General features: G+C 39.8%; 2 protein-coding genes across 3 annotated transcripts; one reads left to right on the forward strand and one right to left on the reverse strand.

Moving 5' to 3' along the window:
- Positions 1–580: 580 nt before the first annotated feature.
- On the forward strand, positions 581–7,437 carry tigarb (TP53 induced glycolysis regulatory phosphatase b). 2 transcript variants are annotated; one of them, XM_085137347.1, is made up of 7 exons: positions 617–709; positions 799–852; positions 981–1,018; positions 1,114–1,235; positions 3,271–3,348; positions 3,443–3,553; positions 6,390–7,437. In XM_085137347.1, the coding sequence occupies exons 1-7, from the start codon at positions 678–680 to the stop codon at positions 6,819–6,821; spliced, it is 867 nt and encodes a 288-aa protein (XP_084993473.1). In that variant the 5' UTR covers positions 617–677; the 3' UTR covers positions 6,822–7,437. The 2 variants fall into 2 exon arrangements, with proteins under 2 accessions (XP_084993474.1, XP_084993473.1); XM_085137348.1 differs by lacking the exon at positions 799–852 and having other exon boundaries at positions 581–709.
- A 109-nt stretch (positions 7,438–7,546) lies between these two features.
- On the reverse strand, positions 7,547–12,037 carry fgf23 (fibroblast growth factor 23). The gene is made up of 3 exons (XM_085137349.1): positions 11,673–12,037; positions 11,487–11,590; positions 7,547–10,915 (listed from the first exon to the last, which is right to left on the reverse strand). Exons 1-3 carry the CDS (start codon positions 11,905–11,907, stop codon positions 10,487–10,489), a joined length of 768 nt encoding a protein of 255 aa, XP_084993475.1. The 5' UTR covers positions 11,908–12,037; the 3' UTR covers positions 7,547–10,486.
- Positions 12,038–12,586: the final 549 nt, after the last annotated feature.

Here is a 12,586-nt window from a genome sequence, read left to right on the forward strand (position 1 = left end):
GTATCGCCTTCAGTGCAATTAAAGGCCTGTTAGAGGTAGTGTTGGATGCTGCATGACAATTCTGTACGCAAGACCTTCCAGGTCCCTTGGCTCATGTTCACACATCATAAACTAGTTTGAAGCATTTGTCATTAAAGTGGTTAAATTCTGGAAATCATCTTTAGTCAAAACACGGCTAATGCTTTACTGATGTAAAGAAAGGCATTGACAAAATGATTAGCTTAAAGTAAAATCACAGGGCAAAATAAACTGAATAAGTATATCATGAAACAATTAATTAAATATGTAGAAAATGATCAAAATCTGGAATAATTAGTTTTATCTTAACATTTTAACTATTTAATAATATATTTAATCCATTTTGTCACCCGTGGCCCTCCATAGACTCATCCTTAATTTCCTGCTAAATTATGTGCTGTGGGGGAAAATTCCGACTGGATAGCGTTTATTTTATTTTATTTTATTTTATTTTATTTTATTTTATTTTATTTTATTTTATTTCTGTTGCGCTTTTTAGAGGGGAAACGGGGACACCCATGCCTTCTCTGAGATTGCTGAGATTTTTAAAAAAATATTTACAGTTACGCAGCACTGCAATGCGTCATGACGTAGGAGGAAACGTCACGCACAACTGCAGCCGAACCAAACAGGAAGTAGTGCGAGAGCGGCTGCTGAAAATGTTTACGTTCAGTTTAACGTTCGTACGACAGTAAGTAGTAATTTAGCGGCTTAATTATGGTTTCATACTTTCACCCGACTTGAAGATGAGTGATTTGCTGATGTTGGTGTTTCCTATAGAGCCTGCGTGTCCTGTCAGGTTTTGCAGCATGCTGTGTGGCTACATGTGTGCCTGTGCGGCTGACTTTGAGCAATAGGAGACTTAGGCACCTTTAACGTTTGTGCTCTGTTCTAGTTTTTTTTTTTTAGGAGATGTTTATATGAGTCGTCTAACTCGGATTTGTTGTTCTGTTTCTACACAGTGGGGAAACGCAGTACAACAGGGAAAAGCTGCTGCAAGGTGATTCACGTTATAGCAACAGATGTAATCACGTGTTTACCTTTCACATCTAACTGCACCTGTGTGTTTGGACTGTCTGTACTTTGTGATCTCAGGTCAAGGTGTGGACACACTGCTGTCAGAGACAGGTGTGCAGCAGGCTGAGGCAGCAGGACAATACCTCAAAGACATCTCGTTTACCAAAGTGTTTGTCAGTAACCTGCAACGAGCTGTACAGGTGAGGCACTCAGGTGCACTTTTTGGGGCACCATGGGAGGAAAATGACTGTGACAGAGGTGGCGCATATCTTGCTGTAGAGATGACATCAATGAAAAATAGTCCAACACTTTAGCTACTTTTACCGATCTATTTACCATTAACTTTTAATCCACTTTGATCATTTTAACATGGCTCACAGTATTTATTTATAGCACTTTTTAAAATATAAGCCTATATTCTTTATGCAAAGAATCAAATGGATAAGAAGCAGATTTGATTACAGCAGCATAATGTTTATAGTTGAATCCATCAGCAGGTTATGGTATGAAATAGAAACTGTTCATTGACATTAATCTGTGACAGGTATGTTGGTTTTTTTTTTTTTTTAAAGATGTTTGGATGGTGTGAATTTTTGGATGGAGTTATCATCTTTCCTTTCGTAACGGCTAAAGGAAGCACTGAAGCACCTTTGCTTAGCTTTTATTAAGGTTGCCAAACAGATATATCCAGGTCAGTTCACACACTTACAAACCTTATTAGGCAAATTTTACTATTCCACTACAGCACCTGCTTTCCTGCCACTTGCACTATACTTTAAAATATTGCTGCTAGAATTATTGCAAAGCAAACAGTCCCACAGCATAGTGATATGCTGTGTTGGTTGTGGTGTTGCATTATGGCCAAAAATCTCCACATTAGTGTCATCTTTGGTTTGTTCCGATGTAACTTTTTATAGAGAGGTGCCTTTTCCCCTCACTTGTTCAGTCTTTTTTCAGTTTACCGTCATGAACTTTAACCTTTAACATGCTAAGTGAGGCCTGTAGAGTCTGAGATGTAGCTCCTGGTTTTTGAGGGTTTTTTGCAGTTTCTCTGAGCATTGCATGGTCTGATTTTGGGGTGACTTTGCTGGGACGTCCACTCCTGGGAAGATTAGCGCTGAACCGGCAACCTGCCAAAACTTGTGCTTTTGTACAGGAGAAGCATAGAAGCACCTGGTTTCTACTTACCATGTTAATTCCTATGGGACCAGTAAGGTTGTTTTTAGGGTGTATTGTCTTTCTTAAGACTGTAACTGGCACTGCTCAAGATTCAGGGGACGCCAATGGACGGGTTTCTTGACACAGGCAGCTATTCACGTTCCAAATAACTGGGATCTTCTGCAGGTTCTGAGTCCTGCTGTGAAAATGAACCATTGTCTCCATAATGCTTGTCAGCAGACGCAAGCACAAAGTGCTCTGAAATCTCCTGGTAGACGCTGCATTGACTTTGGATTTGATAAAACGCAGCGGACCAACCACCACAAAGAAAAGCAGACGCCATGTAAACCCAAATCATCACAAAGTTCAGAAACTTCACACTGGACATCAAAAACCTTTGATTCTGAGCCTCTGCTCTGCTTCCTCTAGACTCCAGGATCCTGATTTCCAAATGAAATTTATACATTTACTTAACGTTCATAAAGGATCCAGTTATCTTTCTCCTTAGCTCAAGTAAGACTCCACTGATGTCATATCTGGTTCAGGAGTGCTTGATACTAGGACTGCGACAGTTGCAGCTCCTATCCTGAAAACATCTGTGCGTGCTCGCTCTCAATGCTCTGACACTAGCCTCAGCCCACTTCTCGTGAAGTCCATAAATGGATGTTTTCCTGACAATCCACTCATGAATGTAGTCTTGTAGTTTGTTGCTTTTGTACCTTTTCCTACCATGCTTTTCTCCTCCACTCAACATGACATAAACATGCTTCAGTACAGCACTCTGATCAGACAACAGTGACCTCCATGTGGAGGCTGTCATAGGTTATCATCTGGCCACCTGCCACTTCAGCGGTTTTCCTCACAGTTAAGGTAACGACAAAGCTGTAATAACTGATGTGAACAGTTACATGACTAAGTGATGCCACACGTACTTCCCATCAGCATCAAATGTTTAACTAATGAAATGTCATCTGGTTATGGAGAAATACAACACAGGATCTGTAGAAATGGCTATGCTGAGATTCATGTCTTTTTCATTAAGAGTGTATGAGTGACTGATTGCGTTTCCTTCTTCAGACAGCAGAGATAATTCTGAGGAACAACACTCATTGCTCTGGCATGGAAATGGTTTTGGAGCCGCTACTCAGAGAGCGAGTAAGATCTGTTTACGTTCTGCTGCTTCCACATGTTAAAGTGTTACACATAGCTGTACGGGAGCCCTAAACTGGGGCTTTTTGTGTTGGCACAGGGTTTTGGTGTCGCTGAAGGGCGTCACAAAGAGTATTTGAAGAACATGGCGAATGCTGCAGGCCAGTCGTGCCGTGACTACACACCACCAGGAGGAGAGACTTTAGATCAGGTTAGTCCAAACAGCTGCCCTTAAGAGCATTACTTGTACAACAGTGCCATGCAGTGGTCATTTTAAGACATTGCAGGTTAAGTAATCCCTTCTGTTTCCATACTGATCTTTTATAAAGCTTCTTCTTCAGACCAGGGTAATGTAGAAAAGAATGTAGAAAGACTGTTTTGACATTTTACATTCAGAATTTCCATTTAACTCCCTTTATATAAGCCCCAGTGTTGTGGGTGTTGGGTCAGAGCCTATACTGGGACTCTTACTGGGGTATAAAAGAGACCAGTGTTAAGCAACATCTGTGGTTTTTCTATTGCTGCGTCTTCCTTCACTCAAATTCACACACTACCCTAATTCACTTTTTTGGGTGGTTATTTTACCCCTTTGTTAGTTTAAGTGCTCACAAGATGGGAGGGTAGAGAGTTTAATGAACATCCCTAACTCAACTTAAAATAGTAGACACTTAAATTTTCTCCTACACTTTGAAGGTAAACTTATCAACACACAAATTTATCCTCTAATTTCTCTCAAAGTTGTCCTCTTTTTGGAGGTTTAAAAAATTTCTTGATCAATCAGTTGTTATTCATATTAAAATGAATGAAATAAGTGAAATGCTTGTACAGGGTTGGCCATTTATATGGATACACCGTAATAAAATGGGAATGGTTGGTGATATTAAAGTCCTGTTTGTGGCACATTAGTATATGTGAGGGGACAAACTCCTCAAGATGGGTGGTGACCATGGTGGCCATTTAGAAGTCGGCCATCTTGGATACAACATTTGTTTTTCCAATAGGAAGAGGGCCATGTTACACATCAAACTTATTGGTAATGTCACAATGCTTGGTTTCAACTTAACTTTAATCTTTCATGAGTTATTTACAAGTTTCTAACCACTTATAAAATGTGTTCAATGTGCTGCCCATTGTGTTGGATTGTCATGCAACCCTCCTCTCCCACTCTTCACACACTGATAGCAACACCGCAGGAGAAATGCCAGCACAGGCATCCAGTATCCGTAGTTTCAGGTGCTGCACATCTCGTATCTTCACACCATAGACAATTGCCTTCAGATGACCCCAAAGATAAAAGTCTAAGGGGGTCAGATCGGGAGACCTTGGGGGCCATTCAACTGGCCCATGACGACCAATCCACTTTCCAGGAAACTGTTCATCTAGGAATGCTCGGACCTGGCACCCATAATGTGGTGGTGCACCATCTTGCTGGAAAAACTCAGGGAACGTGCCAGCTTCAGTGCATAAAGAGGGAAACACATCATCATGTAGCAATTTCAAATATCCAGTGGCCTTGAGGTTTCCATTGATGAAGAATGGACCCACTATCGTTGTACCCCATATACCACACCAAACCATCACTTTTGTTGTTCCGACAGTCTTGGAGGGATCCATCCAATGTGGGTTAGTGTCAGACCAATAGCGGTGGTTTTGTTTGTTAACTTCACCATTCACATAAAAGTTTGCCTCATCACTGAACAAAATCTTCTGCGTGAACTGAGGGTCCTGTTCCAATTTTTGTTTTTGCCCATGTTAACCTCTTCAACATGTCAATGGCTGTGAACAAAGAGAAACTTGTAAATAACTCAGTAAAGTTATGTTGAAACCAAGCACACCATTGTTTTCCTTGTGACATTACCAATAAGTTTGATGTGTCACATGGCCCTCTTCCTATTGAAAAAAACAAATGTTGTATCCAAGATGGCCGACTTCTAAATGGCCACCATGATCACCACCCATCTTGAGGAGTTTGCCCCCTCACATATACTAATGTGCCACAAACAGGACTTTAATATCACCAACCATTCCCATTTTATTATGGTGTATCCATATAAATGGCCCACCCTGTATTTTCTCTGACCAGCAGTCTAGAGCTTTTCAGGGGCCATTTTCATACATTAGCCTAAAATTTATATTATTAACCGAAATGGCAACATCAGTGGTAATAGTAAAGAAATTGAGTTAATGATAACGGAGTTACTATTTTTTTCTGTTCTATTTATCTACCTTTGTCTTAATTTTCTAATTTATTTACTTTTGATTTCATTATTCATCCTCTTTATTCAGTTATTTTTAGCTCATCCAATTGTAGAACTGATGAGCTTATCCCACAACTGTCCTGCTCTCTTACTACAGTATTTGGTCAGATTTTGGTGAAATGAACATGGTGATCACCTAATTGGTCTTCAACAAAACTGTCCTTACGGTCGAGGTCACATTTGTTGTTTTATGGGCAGTAACCTGTGAATGTGGTGGATGCATTTATTTCTGTTTCTTCATTCTCACTTTTTTCTATTCTTATGCTTTTCTGCTTCAGCATGAAAATGAGGGAGGCATCATTTAAAGTCTGTAATAGGTCAAGTTTTGGACTTCTGTTTGAGCGTGGCTGGGTTTATAGAGAATGGCTGAACAAGAAATAAATATGTTTGAGGGCAGACTAGAAAGGATGAAAGAATTAATCCATAAAAGAAAATGTGAGTTCATGCTTTATACTGAGTTGAATTTAAGAACTTCCACAGACAAAGTTGGTCTAGATTGATTGATAAATCAGTAGATACATATTAGATTTTCTGCATAAACTCAGAGTTTGAGTTTGATAAATCAAAGTCAGACTTTTTAAACCAAAGATGAAAAAAGTAAATCTCTCCAGTGGAAATGCTGCAGGAATCAAAATCTTTTTGGCCTTTTGGTTGAAGGTTGTTTTTTTTTTCTTTTTTTTTAAAATCTAGTATTCACAGCAGCTCTGATGTTTTAATATACAGTAGGTACGAGGACTGAAAATTACATGGAAAAACGAATGGCTCTCTGAGCTGTCATGTTGCTTTCAGGTGAAGCTGCGATTCAAAAAATTCCTCAAAGCTCTTTTCAAGCAAATGCTGGATGAGCACCTCTCATCAGGACCGGCTGCTTCTTCAGGAGCTTCAGCATCTGGAGATGTCGCCCAGGGGACCGCGGCCGTTGCCTCCAACACCCCTCCCCGCTGCTCAGCTGACGGCCTTCAGGGCGTGCTTGTCCACACTCTGGTGGTGAGCCACGGCGCTTACATACGTGTAGCCATCTGGCACCTTGTGGAGGACTTAAATTGCGCTCTACCTGCAGGGGCGAAAATGCAGCAAGTGTTTTCACCCTGTCCGAACACGGGCATCAGCCGCTTTATTCTCACTCTGAGTGAGTCTGAGTCTGGGCCGGTCCTCTCCGCTGCTCGCTGTGTTTTTACCAACAGGAAGGACCACCTGGAGAACCTCGCAGATGGTGAATAGCACAAAAGAAAATAAAGGGGTAGATATTCTCTGCTTGTGTGTATATATACACACTATCTGATGGATGATGGAACTATTATAAGCACTAATCTAGCACAGGTAACTGAAGGCTACGTTGCACAGGGTAATTCATGTTTTCTCAGTCGCTGTGTTTCACTGTGGATCAACGCTCAGATTCGGTGTACAGTTCTGTTTCATCATGAAACCATGTCTGTCCAGCTGTAGGCCAGTAAGGTGACCTTTCATATTTAAATTGTTTAAAAACTGATCATTAAATTGCCTCTTTTATCGTGTTACACCAAAGTTTGAAGTATTTAATGTATTGTGGCATTTCTTGTGTGGCAGTTGTGCTGCTGCTCATTTTATTGTGTGCAATATTTCGTGAGAGCACTGATACTTTGAGTTTGTGTTTAACATTTCATACAATCACAAATAATGAGGGGAAAAAACAAGTTGCACAAATCACAGAATGCTGTGAAATTACTTGCAGGACATTTGTGGATGTATTGTTTTTTTTTCTGGGTGCTACATATTCATAAGATCTTTTTATGTTGTCTGACATCATTTTATCTCCAATAAATGACTGATGCAGCTCATGATGACCTCAATCAATAAACCATGGTCTGATTTATTCCCAATAGCTGTGTATAACTGAAAAGCTGATGAAAACCAATTTAACACATAGGCATCTCTTAATGGGCTACAGCAGTAGAAGACCACACTCCAGTTCAGAACAGGATACTGAGGCTACAATTTTCACAGTTCACCAAATGAGACCAGAGAAGATTGGAAACGTGTCATCTGGTCTGATGAGTCCATTTCTGCTGCCACATTCAGATGGTGGGATCAGAATTTGATGAGAACAGCATGAAAGCATTGATCCATCTTGGCTTCTATCAACAATTCAGGCTGGTGTAGGGTTAATAGTCACCCTACATGAGTATTTTTGCTGATCATCTGTTTATGAACACGGCATCTACTGATGGCTGCTTCCAGCAGGAAAACAAAGCATGTCACAAAGGTCAAATCTCAAAATGGTTTCTTGAACAAGGCTATGAGTTCACTGAACTCAAATTATCTCCACGTATTTGTAAAATGGGAATCAAATGGTCCCCACAAAGGTTAAAGGTTATTTTACTAGACTGAACCTCAATACAAAATAGAGATGCATACTGTACTTTAGTGTTTTAGATTTCCGCTTTTCTTAATTCTGAGGGAAAGGTAAAGGAAGCACAGATACATTTAACCATGTTTAGAGATATGATTCAATCTAATGCTAATGCTAAAAGTTAGTGCACTGGATTTTATAATGTTAGAATAATAAATAAGGGGGGGGATTATGTTTTTGGGAAACTTGTCGTATTTGAGGGCAGACACAAACGGCTGCTGTTGTTTGCATTGAAGGATTTGTTGACATTACTGGTGCTACTTCCTCTGCTACGGTTACGGTGCTAAGTCAGCATTTTCAATTTCTTTTGAATCCATGTTGGATGTCTTTAAGTGCTGATGGGAGATCAGTTTTGCTGCTTCCACCTATTTTTAATATCCTGTTGTGAGTCTCTCGGTAGGTCAAAGTAACAGATATCCTTAAAAAAAAAACAACTTGCAAACTCTGACAGGGCATCATGGATACCACTCTCATGCAGTTCAGTTTATTCACAAATATATTAAAATACAAATTCCAACACAACAATATATAAAATAGGTATTTGTGAAATGGAAATCCCCCAAAACTGTTTACGGCTTTTAAAAAGAAGTCCAAATGTCACATTATACACACCAAACACAACATGGAAATTCTTAACATACGTGATCATACTGACCGAAATCACTACAGGGATCCTAACATATAAATTACATCCAATACATCTACAGTATGAACCTCATATAGAGAGTTATTACAGTTTTTAAAAGCTCATTGCCACTCAGCGTTCAAAATCAAGCATAATTTAGAAGCAACTGTTGGATTAAAGTCTGTGTGAAGGAAGAAAAAGACATGTTTAAAGTGCTTTGAAGCTCCTCCCAAAATTCTGGACCTCTTGAGGTCACACTAACACATCTACATTTAAGTTTTCTTTCCCCTGAGAAGTTTTTTTTTCTTGGTAGAGCTCACAAGGTCTTATGTTGACTCTAAATGCTACAAGCGTCATGAAAAATGTCACATTCAGTTGACTTCAGAAGTTTGAAAAGAAGATCTATAATCTGTCAAGATATGTGGGATAAGCATTGCACCATCTAACATTGCTTTACCTTAAGTGAGGTACAAACAAAGACTGGTCGATGGTCAGTAGTGCTTCACATGAAAGAAAATGGCTAGTTTTATACATAAGCTAACACATTTGGATAATTTCTTCTTGATTAGATCATCAGTCTTACATATTACATTTGCAGCTTTGTTTCAAAGATTATAAAAGAGTTAAACTGTTGTTTGCTGTTATCTAAAGTAACTGAACTTAATCAACGCAAATGGTATGAAAAATACTTTTAAAGTAAAACATTAACAGATTTACCAAAAAGAGCGCACAAAAACAACTCACAAACACAGAACGTATTTTCTTTTATTACTTTATTTTGTCCCAAATTCAAGCAACACTCCATCCAAGACCCCAGCTCATACATTCAAAGACAAACCAAGTTTCCCTTTATGTACATTTGAACTGTCTCACAAATAAATAAAACGAAGGAATGGATTTAAATAAATAAATACTCGTTGGGACTCTTTTTTTGTGTTTGCTGGTGGCACCCAGCACCTGTAAAAGTCACATAACTGGAGTTAGGAGTTGACATCTGTAAAGGTTATTTACCCTGTACATATATTCCTTCAAGACATGTATTAAAGACTGGTGGAGGATACACAAATGAGTGATGGCAGTGAAAAGTTGTGGGATTTCCCTGTTTAATTCCAATTTAAGAAGTTAAAAACCACACAGGACTTTCAAATATTTAATCTTAACCTACCAAATAAAAACTTTATAGTATGTTCGTCATATATATCGCTTTCTTTTTGTTTTAAACCATTAAATGGTGCCTTCAGTAATCCAGATGCAGGCTAAGTGGAGCTTCTGTCATGGGAAAAAACATCAGTGTCACTTTTGAAATGTGGGTTTCTCAGACCAGCTGTAAAAACCTCGTTGAGAAGAAACCACAAAATCAAAGATTGCGCACACATGTACACTGATTTGGGGGTAATTCATTTGAAGGGCTCTGGTGATTTTGTGAGAGAAACCAAATAATATTCCGAAAGAAATCCTGATCAATGCTCAGCGTGAGAGCATGCCAGCTGAAACATCTGGACACCTAAGATATTATTTTAAAGTGAATACAGGTTAAAACACACGTCCCTCGACTTAAAATCTATATTTACAACTGCGTGAAAACTAAATTAAAAGGAAAGAGAAGGCTGCAGGCGCAGGTGAGTTTAAAGACAATATAAATTGTGCAAATAGAGTTGCAAGTCAAGTTTGTACATTCAGTGTATAAACACACTGCATTGCTGAATGATGACTAAAAACGTTTTTAAGTCAGTGTGAAAAAGAGGGAACGACCTTGTTCTGCTTTCATTTTTCCATGAAGTCTCATGTTAATATTTTTTCTCTTGTATGATCTAAACTAAAACGTTAAACTATAGACTCACGTAGACTAACTGAAGGCTACCGTGGTCTTTCTCAGCCAACTGTCCCGGCGCTCCGGGGACTGGCCGGGTTGGAGAAGTGCACGTTCCAGGGGTCGTGGCTGGATGGAGCCGCGAGTTTCTCCCGGGACACGTTGCGTCCGTCATCCCCGATCTCTGTTTCTATTTCCGTCTCCATTTCCACCTCCATTTCCTCCAGCTCCTCGGGCACGGCCCGGGAGTCCGAACCCTCTTCTGTCTGCCCTCGGTTCCTCTTCTCCCTGTGCAGCAGGAGGCGCTCCAGTGGTACGGTGTTTTTCCTGGGCAAGAAGAGGGAGGTCTGCGGCAGGTTCTGACCCGCCGAGTACACCTGTCGGGAGCCCTCCAGGTTGAACAAGATGCCGGTCCGGCTGGAGTAGTACACGTCCCGGTTGTTCTCCAGGAGCTTGTGGTTGAACAGACAGTCATCCCGAAGGCAGACAGGCTGGAAAAGAGAGAGGTGAGAGGGGCAAAATGAAACAAACGGAAATAACCAACCAAATCTTTCTTTGATGCATCCCATGAAATAAATGTTTGTTTGTTTTTAAAACTGTTTAAATTTAAAAATAAATAAATAAATAAATAAAGATCCACATTTAGAAATAAATCGGATCGCATGGAAAACAAAAGTGTTTTGCGAGATTATTAAATATAAAATACACGAAAAACAAACCACACAAACACAAAAAACTCTCACATTAATTACTTCATAGCTCAGAGAAATACAAATAACTCGCTGTTTAGTCAAAGAAACGGTGAAAAACAAATATGGACTATTTTTTTTTTTTTGCATTATTTTGTGCAGAAATCATAAAAACATCATAAAAACTATAAATGTAATAAAAGTAACTGAAGGTTTGAGGTCTGAGTTTATTGACAGTGACCTTTATCGATGAATGAATATTTATTTTAGACACACTGTCTAAAACTAAGTTGCCCAAGGTTCCGACGAAATGCGTGAGGTCGATTAAATCACAAATAAACACTGAGTGAATTCAATTTAATTATTTGCTTACAGAGCTGAACGGGTTGCCCTCCAGGTCCATGCACAGGTAACGGCTGCTTTTGACGCCGAGGATGGCGACACGATCTCTTGCTTCAGATTTCAGTAAAATCACACCTGCAGGAGGAGAAAGTAATAATAATCATACGAGAATACAGACTTTCATTATACTACAGCATAAATATTAGAGTTATCTTACTACAGGTGCTCCTGGACGTAGTTTTGCGCACACTCCCATCTAATCTGATCTCCAAGTAGAAGTTATTGAGGTCTGTGGATGTCTGCAGGTGGACGTATCTCCTTGGGTTCCCCCAGGTGGATCCAACCAGAGGTGATGGGTTCGGGACCGTATCCCCGAGAGGAAATCCCTGCAAGACAGCGAGGATGAGCGCCAGCACGGTGTCTCTCATCCCCATTCGCCTGTTGACGTCCATTCTGGTTCAAACTTCGAGCTCCTGGAAGTTTTCAGATGCTCTGTTGTCGCAAAGTTTGGAGACAGTTCCTATTTAAAGCCCCCCGAGCGCCACTCCTGCTCACATCCTTTGGGTAAAAAAAGAAAAAAAGAAAAAAAGAAACTCGCCCCCAAAGCAGATGTGCGGGTTTGCTGCAGCGGAAGGGCCACTTCCACCTCTGTCTGTTTACACCGATGCTGCTGGTCAAACAGCAGAACTCTTATTTTTGGTTAGTCTTGAGTCATCCACCTTAAATTAGACCTGTTACCAAATAATTCCTGCTTTAGTTTGGTGTAAAAAGATGTGCAGGGTAAATTAAAAGAAAAAAAAACGGAACTTACATTTTATTTTCAATCAAACCAGACACGGGTCATAGTATCATTTAGCTGATTATAATTAAGACGTACATTTTAAATTAAATAACTTATTATATATATTTAACAGAACCAGTTAACCACGGTGGACTAGACTTATGTGCTGGTTCAGTTTGCCTTTGCGCACCTGCAGAGCTCAACAGTCCCTGTGTTTGACCAGCAGAGGGAGACACTTCCTTATATAGAGCAGAGAAACGAAAGGCTGATGGCAAGACTGACAGAATAGTTTCCCCAGAACATCACTCGAAACTCACGCTCTAGTTTTGTGAAAATCAGTACCATTAAGT

The sequence above is a fragment of the Neolamprologus multifasciatus genome, chromosome 17, assembly GCF_963576455.1.
Source record: "Neolamprologus multifasciatus chromosome 17, fNeoMul1.2, whole genome shotgun sequence".
Classification (NCBI taxonomy): domain Eukaryota; kingdom Metazoa; phylum Chordata; class Actinopteri; order Cichliformes; family Cichlidae; genus Neolamprologus; species Neolamprologus multifasciatus.

Bases quoted from the DNA above. Each gene is read 5' to 3' on its own strand.
- tigarb (XM_085137348.1), top strand. From the start codon at position 597: ATGCGTCATGACGTAGGAGGAAACGTCACGCACAACTGCAGCCGAACC. The intron at 710-980 runs GTAAGTAGTAAT...GTTTCTACACAG, and splicing joins AGTTTAACGTTCGTACGACA to TGGGGAAACGCAGTACAACA. The intron at 1,019-1,113 runs GTGATTCACGTT...TTGTGATCTCAG, and splicing joins CAGGGAAAAGCTGCTGCAAG to GTCAAGGTGTGGACACACTG.
- fgf23 (XM_085137349.1), bottom strand. From the start codon at position 11,907: ATGGACGTCAACAGGCGAATGGGGATGAGAGACACCGTGCTGGCGCTC. The intron at 11,591-11,672 runs GTAAGATAACTC...CTCCTCCTGCAG, and splicing joins TACGTCCAGGAGCACCTGTA to GTGTGATTTTACTGAAATCT. The intron at 10,916-11,486 runs GTAAGCAAATAA...TCTCTTTTCCAG, and splicing joins AGGGCAACCCGTTCAGCTCT to CCTGTCTGCCTTCGGGATGA.